General features: G+C 66.3%; 1 protein-coding gene across 1 annotated transcript; it reads left to right on the plus strand.

The window, feature by feature from the left end:
- The first annotated feature begins 204 nt into the window (after positions 1-204).
- Positions 205-3,752, plus strand: PIM3 (Pim-3 proto-oncogene, serine/threonine kinase). Its single transcript, XM_017504872.1, has 6 exons — positions 205-729; positions 816-925; positions 1,011-1,061; positions 1,137-1,506; positions 2,366-2,542; positions 2,618-3,752. The coding sequence occupies exons 1-6, from the start codon at positions 645-647 to the stop codon at positions 2,803-2,805; spliced, it is 981 nt and encodes a 326-aa protein (XP_017360361.1). The 5' UTR covers positions 205-644; the 3' UTR covers positions 2,806-3,752.
- Positions 3,753-11,727: the final 7,975 nt, after the last annotated feature.

An 11,727-nucleotide genomic window follows, 5' to 3' on the forward strand; every position in this document is an offset into this window, starting at 1 on the left:
TCCGGGCCGGCGGGTGACCTTCCCCGGCGTTGCTGGGGGCGGGGCCAGGGAGCGGCCCGCTCCGCCCTCGCTCCGCCATTGGCTAGGGCGCCTGAGTCCTTTAAAAACCCCGGTTTCCATTGGCTCTTGCGGCCCCTCCCCGCGTTTCCCGGGGAGCCACGGCCGCCTCCCGCGCAGGAGCTGCGCGTGCGCGGACGGTGAGCGCGAGCGCGGAAAGCGGGCCGACGCAGCACGCCGTGCGCCTCCGCGGCTGCGCTACGACAACGAGTCCCGGAGCGGCCCCGCTCCCGCACGCCCGGCCCTCGCCCGCCCGGGGACAGGCGCCCGGCTGCCCCGCCGTCGCCGCGAGCGCCCGGCCGTCGCCGCCGCGCGGGCCCCGGCGGAAGGGGGCGGGGTCCCGGCTCGCCCCGCCCCCGCGGAGGGATACGCGGCGCCGCGACCCAAAACCCCCGGGCGACGCGGCCGGGCGGGTGAGTGGCTCGGCCTGCTGCGCGTCAACGAGGTCCCCGCGGGCCTTCCGGGCCCACTGCGCCGCGCGGACCGCCTCGGGCTCGGACGGCCGGTGTCCCCGGCGCGCCGCCCGCCAGGATCGGCCGCGGCTTCTGCGCCTGGGGCTCGGGGCTCCGGGGAGGCCGCCGCCAGCGATGCTGCTCTCCAAGTTCGGCTCCCTGGCGCACCTCTGCGGGCCCGGCGGCGTGGACCACCTCCCGGTGAAGATCCTGCAGCCAGGTACGCGCGGGGCTGGCGGGGCCGGGGCCGGGGCGGGGGCCGGGGGCGCCCCGGGCCGCACCAACCCCGCCCGCGCCTCCCCGCAGCCAAGGCGGACAAGGAGAGCTTCGAGAAGGCGTACCAGGTGGGCGCCGTGCTGGGCAGCGGCGGCTTCGGCACGGTCTACGCGGGCAGCCGCATCGCCGACGGGCTCCCGGTGAGTAGGGCCGCCGGGGTGGGCCCGGGATTTTCGCGCGCCTCGCGCCTCGCTCGGCCAGGCCTGACCCTCCGCGTCCCCGCAGGTGGCCGTGAAGCACGTGGTGAAGGAGCGGGTGACCGAGTGGGGCAGCCTGGTAAGTGGGGGCGCGGGCGGCGGCGGCGGCGGCGGGCGGGCGCGGGGCTCCAGTGCTGACCGTCGTGTTCCCCAGGGCGGCGCGACCGTGCCCCTGGAGGTGGTGCTGCTGCGCAAGGTGGGCGCGGCGGGCGGCGCGCGCGGCGTCATCCGCCTGCTGGACTGGTTCGAGCGGCCCGACGGCTTCCTGCTGGTGCTGGAGCGGCCCGAGCCGGCGCAGGACCTCTTCGACTTCATCACGGAGCGCGGCGCCCTGGACGAGCCACTGGCGCGCCGCTTCTTCGCGCAGGTGCTGGCCGCTGTGCGCCACTGCCACAGCTGCGGGGTCGTGCACCGCGACATCAAGGACGAAAACCTGCTGGTGGATCTGCGCTCCGGCGAGCTCAAGCTCATCGACTTCGGCTCGGGCGCGCTGCTCAAGGATACGGTCTACACTGACTTCGACGGTGAGCGCGGGCGCGGGGCAGGGAACGTTCCGGGGGCCGCGCCGGCGGGTTAACGCCTGCAGGTGGGGGCGGCGCACGGGGCAGGGGGCTGGTGACTGTTGGGAGGCCGCGGGCGGCCGCGTGCTCTGGGTCTGCTCTCGTGGGGGCGGCGACCCACGCGCTGCCCTGGGGAGGGCTGAGCGAGGGATCAGGAGCCGGATTGTGCAGGGTGGGAGCGAGGGGCGCGCTCAAGCTTGGGGGGTACGGGGCCTCCTGTCCTGGTGAGGGATGCGCGAGAGCTCCTTCGAGGCGGCAGCGGAGGAGTCCCCGCAGGACTCGCGCGTGACGCAGGGGACAGCCGGCCGAGTCTGCGCCGGCAGCCTGGAGGCCCTCCCCGCCCCGTCCCCCGGCGCTGTTGAAGTGGCGGGGCCTCCCCTGCGTGGGGAGGGAGCTGCGTGCGTGCGGAGCGCGGGGGCGCCGCGGCAGAAATCCCCGCATTGCGGAGCTTGGGGAAGCCGGGGCTCCCTGCCCGCCTCTCCCTCCCTGTCTCCCCGCCCCCTTTCCCGCAGGCTGGCGCTGGGCTGTGCAGGACCCGCGCTGCTGCCCCCTGGTAGCCTCTTAGCGCATCTGTTTGTTGTGAAAGCCGAGCCTTTGCTCATGTGACCTGCTCCTCCCCAGTGGCCAGCAGAGCGGAAGGGCCGGCCCCTCCCCCAGCGCCCCGCCCCCCTCCCCCGCTGGGGTTTTTCCAGGGTGATGACGAGCCGGATTTTCAGGCCTGGCTCTGCCTCGTGTGACTCAGGCCAAGGACTTAACCACCAGGCACCTCGCCGTCTGTTGCGAGCTGCCGTGGGTGGGCATGCTAAGCCCTGTGTCCCCTCAGGCACCCGCGTATACAGCCCCCCGGAGTGGATCCGCTACCACCGCTACCACGGGCGCTCGGCCACCGTGTGGTCCCTGGGCGTACTGCTCTACGACATGGTGTGCGGGGACATTCCCTTCGAGCAGGACGAGGAGATCCTCCGCGGCCGCCTGCTTTTCCGGAGGAGGGTCTCCGCAGGTGTGTTGGGGGCTGGGGGCGGGCGTGGGAGCCTCGGCCTGCCTGGGCCCTCCCTGACCCTTCCGCTCTGCGCAGAGTGCCAGCAGCTGATCCGGTGGTGCCTGTCCCTGCGGCCCTCAGAGCGGCCGACGCTGGACCAGATTGCAGCCCATCCCTGGATGCTGGGGGCAGACGGGGTCGCCCCAGAGAGCTGTGACCTGCGGCTGTGCACCCTCGACCCGGACGATGGGGCCAGCACCACGTCCAGCAGTGAGAGCTTGTGAGGAGCCGCACCTGACTGTGGGAGCTAGGGGACCACCTGCCTTGGCCGGACCCGGACCCCCCCAGACCCTGACTTTCTCCTGTCTGGGCTGTCTCCTCCTGCGGAAGCAGTGACCTCTGACCCCTGGTGACCTTTGCTTTGAGTGCCTTTTGAACGCTGGTCCCGCGGGACTTGGTTTTCTCAAGCTCTGTCTGTCCAAAGACGTTCCGGTCGAGGTCCCGCCTGCCCTAGGTGGATACTTGAACCCCAGACGCCCCTCTGTGCTGCTGTGTCCGGAGGCGGCCTTCCCATCTGCCTGTCGCCCTGGAGCTCTCTCCAACGGTGCAGGGTCCCGAGCCCACCTCCCGCCTCAGTCCTGTGGTGTGTGTCGGGGTGCGTCCTGCATAAACAATGCAAGTCCGGGCCTCCGCGCCCGCCACCCACGCGAGCCTCACCTGCCACCCACGTCTGTTATTTATGGTGTGACCCCCGGGAGGTGCCCTTGGCCCACTGGGGCTATTTATTGTTTAATTTATTCGTTCAGGTTACTTCCTCTGAGCAGCCTGCCTCCCGCAGACCCTAGGTGACAGTGGGGAGTGTGGGAGAGGAGGTGGCCATGGTCCAGGGATCCCAGGCCCTGATTCCTGTGCCTGGTGTGTGTCCTGGCCCCGCCTGTCAGAAGATAAACTTGTACAGTGGCTAATTTAAGGGGAGTGGGTGACCCCAACACTTCCAGGCTCTGTACCTGGGGTGTGGGTTTTAAATTATTGACTTTGTACAGTCTGCTTGTTGGCTCTGAAGGCTGGGGTGGGGCCAGAGCCCGAGCGTTTAATTTATTCAGCACCTGTGTTTCTGTGAACGCGGTGTGTGTGGGCATCGCGGATGGGGGTTCTTTCAGTTCAAAAGTGAGATGTCTGGAGATCATATTTTTTTATACAGGTATTTCAATTAAAATTTTTTTGTACATAGGGGATAATCCTGTGTTTATTGGGCTGGGTAGCCCCGGGGAAGAGGGGTTCTGAGAAAGGCTTCTGGCTGCTGGGTGAATGCTGATGGGTTTCCTGTGGGGCTGGTAGTTTTGCCCAAGGGGGGGAACGGGAGAGGCCAAGCTGGGCGCCAACTTCCCCAGTGCCAGAGGCTCCCATGTGTGGCTTGTGGCCCACCCCATGCTGCACCCAGGGAGAGGAGCAGCTGGTTCCTGGGGTGCCTCTGGGAGGCGGAGGCAGGGAGCCAGGTCCTGAGGGCACAGCGGCCTCCACCAATCAGGAGGCTAAGCCTGGGGTGGTCCCAGGAGGATCTGTGCAGCATCTGCCCGGGCAGGCCTCGATAGTGGAAATGGCTGCACTCGTACCCTGCCTTGGGCCACACAGAGATGCATGGAGGTTTGGGAGGGAGTCCATGCTGCCTCAGAGGGTGGCTAGGGGTTTTGAAGGATGAGGAAGAGTTTGCCAGGCACATGGGGTGGGAGTGTGTTCTGGGCAGTGCCAAGGATATGTGTGAGGACAGGCAGGTGGGGTCTGGTGGAGGGTGTGGGGGTGTTTGGTCAGTGACAGGCCTTGGCCTGGCAGGTGTACTTGGATAGAGTGGGGTATATACTAGGTCTAGGTATGGCAGTGGGCCTGGCCGCAATGTTCCTAGTGGGTAGAGGAGGCCTGGGTGGAGGGTCTCAGTGAGGCTGCTCCCCCACCCCCACCCCAGGGGCTTTCTGCTCAACTGCCCACTGTGCACTGGGCTGTGGGGGGCCCATGTGTCCCCAAGCCCGGGTGCCCCCCGCTGGCAGTGGACCTGCAGCTGGGACATTGTCCAGTCTGCCAAGCATACCTACTTGGCTTTCTGGCTCCTGGAGCCCTGTCTGCCCCCTGCTTCCCGTCTCCTGCCCCTCCAAATAGGAGCCCCTGCTAAGGAGCCCCTGGCAGGGAGCACTGCATTGTACAGAGCCCAAGGTCAGAGGCCGTGGCAGAGACAGGAAGTTGAAACAAGTCTCCCTTCTGGAGAGCAGGCAGAGCAGGCAGAGGGTGGGAACTCCCAGCTCAGGTTGTGATCGTTAGGGCATCAGTGGGTGTCCAGGAGCGCTGGAGGCACCTGCTCAGTTAGGCAGGTCCCTCGGGGCCCTCATCCCACCCTACGGCCTCAGCCCAGCAGGGGAGATGAGGCTGTGCAGGAAGGACAGACCACGGGTACCCACAGACCGGGCCCAGCCAGCATGCCCTGAGCCCCACCTGGCCCAGTAAGCCTCTTCCCAGTACCCCACCACCCACTGCCAAAACGGGCACCTTGGGCAGCACAGCCCCGCCACACAGCTGGAACTCTGGGAGGCACATAGGAGGGGTCCTGGTGCAGGTGCCTTGGGTTGACAGCCCCTCCCCAGCGACCAGCCTGCTGCTCCTACCCTGGTGACAGTGATCCCGGTCATAACACTGGCCACTGTGCTTCTGGCTTGCCCATTTGCTGAGGGTGCTGGGCTCTGTGTGGACTTGCCCATTTATCCGCCCCCTAAGACAGGGCAGAGGTGGAGGGGAGCAGTCAGGCTCCCCCACTTTCTCCATTCCCACCTCACCTGCAGTCCCCTGCCCTTTCTGTCTCCACGGTCAGGGGTCTGGGTACCCCATGAGCACCCCTCCCTGAGCCCACCAGCCAGGGCCAGCCCAGCCTGGGCCCCTTGGGCACTGCCGTCTACCTGCTCCTGGGCCGGCTGCATGGGCATTCTCCAGCCCCAAGCTCCATCCAGGCAAGGCTTGTCCAGGCAGGTTGCCCTTGGGAAACTGAGGCCCAGAGAGGCAGGAACCTTGGGCAGGTATCAGAATAGGACTCTGGTCCCTCCCACTGCTGCACCCCACACACAATTGCTGAAGGCTGGCTGGGGACCCCTCTAAGGTGGCCAAGGCCTACAGGGTGGAGGCATCGGCCAGGGCCCTGGGAATGGGTGCAGGGTACTGGGCTGAGGCTCCCAGTGATACAGCTCTAGCCTTCTAGCACAGGGGATGGCATGCTTGGGGGTGGCTTTTGGACACAGCCCTCCACCGCCCCCACTCAGGAAGAAACAGGGCCCAGCCAGCCTTGGGTCCTTCCTCATGCTCTCGGCCATAGGTCGTCTGCCTGGCTGGGCGCCATGGGCCAGGGCTGGCAGGAGTGGGTGGAGGATGCCCGTGGGCCTTTTTAGCTCCTGGGGCATCCCATAGTGACCTTTCAGAAACGTCTCCGAGGGCGCCATCCTGGTCCAGAGACACATTCTGGTGCCGGGGGCGCCAGGAATCAGCTCTCCCAGGAGCCCCGCCCCACCACCGCTGCTTTGGCTCTGCTGGGCTACTTGACTTTGGATGCAGGATGAGGGGGAAGGATTCAGGGCCTCCCACACCTTTCCCCGTGCCCCTCCAGCCCCCCGGCTGTCTGGGCACCCCCACACCCTGCCCCTAGACACCATGCCCTGGGGCTCTGGCAGGATCCCGGTGACCGCAGGCCTGCTTCCTTAGACCCTGAGGTCCGGCCCCTCTGTGGGGAAAGAAGCCCAGCAGAATCCATTATGTTCCCTCGGGGCCTCTGTGGGCTCCTAGGCGGGAGCTGGCTGGGGGTGCTCAGGCCCCTTCCCTACAGACTGGGCCCCTCCCACCCTGCCTGGGTGGCCTCCAGCACTGCAGCACGCCTTGGCCACTCGGGGTCAAGGGATGCTGTGTATCCTCACACCTGCAGGGTGTACACCAGGTGACCAGTCTGGACCTGGTGCCTGCAGGATCTGGGCCAGAGTCCAGGTCAGAACCAGCCCACCACCCTGAACCTCTCTCAGGGGGAAGACAGGGCACCCAAGCACGTCCACCCCAGGGCACCTTCCTCCTGGCTTGCACACCTGGGCCTGCTTGGCAGCTTATGACTTCAGGTGCGTGCCTGGCCTCTGAGCCTCAGTTTCCCCCACCTGGGTCATTCAGAGCTGGGTCCACGTGACCCATCCCCAAGGGAGACCCTTGCTTGTTCATGGGGAAGCAAACCCCCACCCCACCCACATGTGAGGCACGGCACCCCTGGGAGAGGCTTTCCTGCAGGGCCCTGGCCAGGAGGAGGGCAGTGGCCCGCCTGGAGGGGCAGGCCCTGCCCCCACCCTGCCTGGCCAGGCCTCATTGCCGGGAACCCTGGGGGCAGAGGCTGGTCAGTTGTGAAATGAAACCTGGGGCTTCGCCAGGGCTGCTGGGGAAGCAGTGGGCCTGGAGGCCACGTGCAGGAGGGTCCAGCAGCACCATCAGGCCTCTCTGCAGAAAGGGGAGTGGCCCACTGAGAAATTCTGGCGCCGGAATCTGGCTTGGGCCCTGCAGTCTCTCAGCCCTGGCAGGGGTCAAGGATGGAGGGGGATCCGGCGAGCTCCCGCCTCCCCTGCACTCTGTGGGCAGACGCCAAGCCTGGCTGCCACCCTTCCCTAACGCCTGCCTGGGACCCTAGGCCCAGCCACACCTGGACACTGCCACGCAGATCCCAACAGCCTCTGTCCAGCCTTGCTGTCCTGGCTGCTTCCTCTGGAGGGCTCTGGGTGCCTCGGACCTGGTGTGGCTCCGCAGCCCTTCCGTTTCCCTTGCTCTCCCCAACTCCCCGGGGTGTCACATCACACCAGCATCTCATGGTGATGAGCTCGGGCCTGGGGGTCTAGCGGGCGAGTGGTCAGCCCTCCAGCCCTGCCTGTCCAGGCAGCCACCCCCGCCCAGGGAGCTGCCCAGCCTCTTCCCACAGGACTGCCCCACTCAGCTGTGCAGATGGCTTCATACGACTTCCTCTTGCGCTGTTTTCACTACAGCACAGGGGTCCCCAAGCCGGTTCGGGCCTGGGTGGCCCGCAGGAGGGGGGGGAAGGTTCAGAGAGGCTGCGGGGATCACTTCCCCTTGCTGTGCAGCTTTGGCACCAAAGCCATGCCAAGGTTTCGTTTCTGGAGCTGCTTCAGAAGAAAGAAACTTAACCAGGGCCTGACAGCTACAGAAGTTCTATGTCCCAGCCTCTCTTTCTGTGCCCCTGCCCCCTGCCCCCTAGTCCACCCAGGAAGAACAGGTGAAGAAGAATGGCCCCCCGTGGTGGCTGCCAGGCAGGCTGTGGGGCATGGTCAGCTTGGCGACTCCCCTGACCTGTTTGCCGACCCGGCTACCCTCAGGCGTCTAGCTGTGAACAAACCCATCAGTTCCAAGGCTGCCGAGTGGGCCAGGACAGCATCTGCGTGACCCAGTGCGCGTGGACAGCTGGGACGACCCACTCACCACAGTAGACAGCGGTCATGTGACACTGAGGGCTGCAGCCTGTTCGGGACTCCCTCTGGGGTGGACGCTGTCCAGAACTTGACAGAATGTTTCCAAAGGACACCTTAGATATCGAATCAGCAAAGGACCAGAGCAGCAGAGAAGAATCAGACCAGGTGTGGGAAGAGGCCAGTGTGTGGACACGGGTGGAGTAGGAGGTACGGAGCCAGGCACAGTCTCCTGGGCGTTGGGGGCGAGGGGCAGAGGATGGAGGAAGAGGCCAGTGTGTGGACACGGGTGGAGTAGGAGGTACGGAGCCAGGCAAAGTCTCCTGGGCGTTGGGGGCGAGGGGCAGAGGATGGAGGAAGAGGCCAGTGTGTGGACACGGGTGGAGTAGGAGGTACGGAGCCAGGCAAAGTCTCCTGGGCGTTGGGGGCGAGGGGCAGAGGATGGAGGAAGAGGCCAGTGTGTGGACACGGGTGGAGTAGGAGGTACGGAGCCAGGCACAGTCTCCTGGGCGTTGGGGGCGAGGGGCAGAGGATGGAGGAAGAGACCCAGGAAGCTTCAGCCTGGAGGAGGGCAGGTTGGCATTTTTGGGGTCACATCTCCCAGACAGTCCTTCCTGGGGCACCGTCTGCCTCTCCTCCAGCCCCAAAGCCATCCACGTGGCCCAAGGAGTCCCAGGGCACTGTGCCCAGATGTCGGACAGGATGGGTGGGGTGGGTGTTCACTGCCCCATGAACAAGCAAGGGATCTCCCCTGGGGATGGGTCACCTGGACCCAGTTCCGAATGATCCAGGTGGGGCCTGGCACCCACCCAAAGTCATAAGTGGCCAAGCAGGCCCAGGTCTGCAAGCCAGGACAGGCTGCCCTGGGGTGGGCGTGCTTGAGAGCCCAGTCTTCCCCTGGAAGGCAAGGGCATGGCTGGCTCTGACCTGGCCCCTGACCCTGCTGCCTGCCCTCCTGCAGGGCCCTGGGCTGCTCTCTGCTGCTCCATCGACACGGGCGGGGGCCAGCTGAGGAGGTGGAGGCCCCCCAGGCCCAGCACAAGGTGCAGCCCCACACTGCTCTTCCAGCCTGAGGCCCTGTGGCCACTGTGCTAAGGCTGGCCCTGCTGGCTTCCTCCAGACTCTGGGGCTTGGCCTGTGTAGGGCAGGTGCCCCGATGTCCTGGAGCAGCCTCTGGGCAGCGTCCCTTCGGCCCCTCACCAGAACTGCTGTGATCAGTGACCCCCACTCCGCTGGCCACTCCAGCAGGTTGGTGGGGGGCATGGAGAAGGGACGGGCTGGTGCCCCAGTTCTCACACTGGACCCAGTCCAGAGGTGGTCTGAGCATTCCCTGAGACCTCTGAGCATCCTGCTATGGTCCGGGCTGTGGTACTGCCCTGGACCGCACCTGGGAAGACGCTCCCGTCAGGCAGCTGGGCCTGCTCCAGTTTCCAGGTGCCCTGGGTCCTGGGGCCCAGTGACTGGCTCCACCCCTGGGCCCAGGCCAGGCAGAGCTGTTTGCCTGCAGCCTGGCACCAGGGATCCTGGTTCACTGGCTGCTGCCGTGGCTATGATGTGGTCCTGAGAGCACCAGAAACTTTTCTGGGCCTCTGTGTCTAGAAAGGACATGAGAAATGGACCCCATACCCCATGGGGGAGCGGGTCAGTGTGGAGAGGACCAGGGACCTGGAAACGCCAGGATTGAGTCTCAGGCCGCATGCACAACCCGCTGGCCAGGGCCCCACAGAGCCAGCCCCATCCCACGGAGCACCCCAGAGGGGCCAGCCCAAGACTCGTGATCCCCCACTTGCCCCTGTCTGCTTTCTGCTCACCAAATCCTCCCACTTTTCACTCAGGAGGGAACCAGACATTCCCAAGACTAGGGGCTCACCCCTGCCCGGGAAGCGTGACTAAGACCTACATTGGAGGGTAATTCCACATGTGGCAGAGGCATGGTGGGGCTCTTCGGGGCCACCATTGTCCTCAGCCCTTGCGCAGGGTGGGCTCCCCAGTGGGGCCTGGGAGACAGCACAGGCAGCTCTGTGGAGATCTGGGGAGGGGGCTGGGCAGTGGGAGCAGCAGGTGCAAAGGCGCTGAGGCCGGCAGGAGGGGTGGGTGCCAGGACCACAGTCTCATCCAGCACTCGCCCTGGGCCCTGCTCCTGGTCTGCCCATGCCCAGGGTCCCTGTTCTGTGTGGGGTGAGCTGACAGGAGGAGGCGGGGCCTCAGAGGCGCAAGTGCCCTGAGCAGAGCCCTGGGGCTGCAGGCCTCAGCTCCTGCCAGCCTCAGCTCCTGCTGCGAGGCAGGACTGGGAAGGGGTTGGCAGGCAAGTGTCCGGTGGCCCATGCCGGCTGTGGAGCAGGTTAGGGGCTGCTCTGGTGCCCACAGGACTGCGCATTTGCCAGCACAGGACCTGGCCCTGGAGGGTCCTGGAGTCCCAGCTCTACCCTGAAGCAGCCACCCAGGCTTCTCTCTGGAAAGGACAAGCAGGGGTCTATAAGGCCACCCAGGAATGCAGGCAACTCTGTGGTGTGTGGGCACCTGTGTGTCCACGACCGAGTGTACACGTAGAACAGTGGTGGGGGGTGTGTAGATCCACAAGCTCCAAGTGTGTGTGTGGCTGGGTTTTTGTGCCTGTGCATCTATGTGTGTGCATGTGAATCTGTGTGTGCAGGTGTGATCTTGTCGGTGTGTATATGTATGTCTGCCATGCATGTGTGTGATCCTGTGTGTGCACGCGCGCGTGTGCATGTGTCTGCACGTGTGTGTGTGTGTGTGCTTGCGTATGTCTGCACCCGGGCAGGACCTCGCCTGGGCAGAGCCTGGTGCCAAGACTAGCGGCTCTCCCCTCCCCCGCCCCCATGTGACGTGGCCGCTGCCACCGCGTGACTCACCCTCCCTTTACTCAAAGGGCACAGCAGCACGTGGGGGTGCCTCCTGTGAGTCAGCAACTCCCGGAGGCGGGGAAGGGGGACGCTGGTGACAGGAGAGGAGCCTGGAGCTGAGAGGGGATCGGGGAGTGCCCAGTTGGCTCTCCTGTCCAAGGATGCTGGGCCCCCGTTGGGGGCATACGCGTATCCCCCGTGTGTGACGCGGCCTGGACCATCTGGGCCCCCGGAAGGGGTTTAAGAACATTCCTGGGCCCTGTGTCCAGGGCCCCATCTGCCCCCACAGTCAGGGGAGCCGCTGCAACGCAAACGGGGGAACGCGAGCGGGGTGGGTTCCCGGGCGCTGAGGACGCAGGAGGAGGCGAATCTGGGGGCCGGGCGGCGGCGCGTAGAGGGCGGGCGCGTGGGCAGCCGGAACGCGCTTCGGGGAGCGGCGCGCGGCGGGGCTGGCCAGGTCTCCAAGGCCGGGAGGTTGGTGAGGACTGGGAGGTAAAAGGTCGGCCTGACCCGGGGCGGGAGGAGGCGGGACTGGCCGGAAGGACCCCGCCCACGGACGCGCCCACGCCAGGCCCCGCCCTCCCGTCCTAGCGCCGAGGACGCGCTTGCCCGGAGCGTGCGTGGCCAAGGTCCGCGGTGAGACCGAGGACCCGGAGCTGTGCCCCGCTCACCTCCCTGGCCTCACACCCTGGCCCAGCCTCGGCACCTTCTGTCCCGTCCCCACCACACGTGGTCTCCAGCTCCAGGAACCTGACTCCCAGCCCCCGCTGCGGCCGCTGCGCCTCTGCGGCCAGATGAGCTGGGGGCTGACTGGGCCTGGCCCTGGGGCAGGAGGAGGGAGGGGGGCCTGGGGCAGGAGGAGGGGGGA

This window comes from Cebus imitator, unplaced genomic scaffold (genome assembly GCF_001604975.1).
Source record: "Cebus imitator isolate Cc_AM_T3 unplaced genomic scaffold, Cebus_imitator-1.0 Scaffold329, whole genome shotgun sequence".
NCBI lineage: Eukaryota > Metazoa > Chordata > Mammalia > Primates > Cebidae > Cebus > Cebus imitator.

Bases quoted from the DNA above. Each gene is read 5' to 3' on its own strand.
- PIM3 (XM_017504872.1), top strand. From the start codon at position 645: ATGCTGCTCTCCAAGTTCGGCTCCCTGGCGCACCTCTGCGGGCCCGGC. The intron at 1,062-1,136 runs GTAAGTGGGGGC...CGTGTTCCCCAG, and splicing joins TGACCGAGTGGGGCAGCCTG to GGCGGCGCGACCGTGCCCCT. The intron at 2,543-2,617 runs GTGTGTTGGGGG...CGCTCTGCGCAG, and splicing joins CCGGAGGAGGGTCTCCGCAG to AGTGCCAGCAGCTGATCCGG.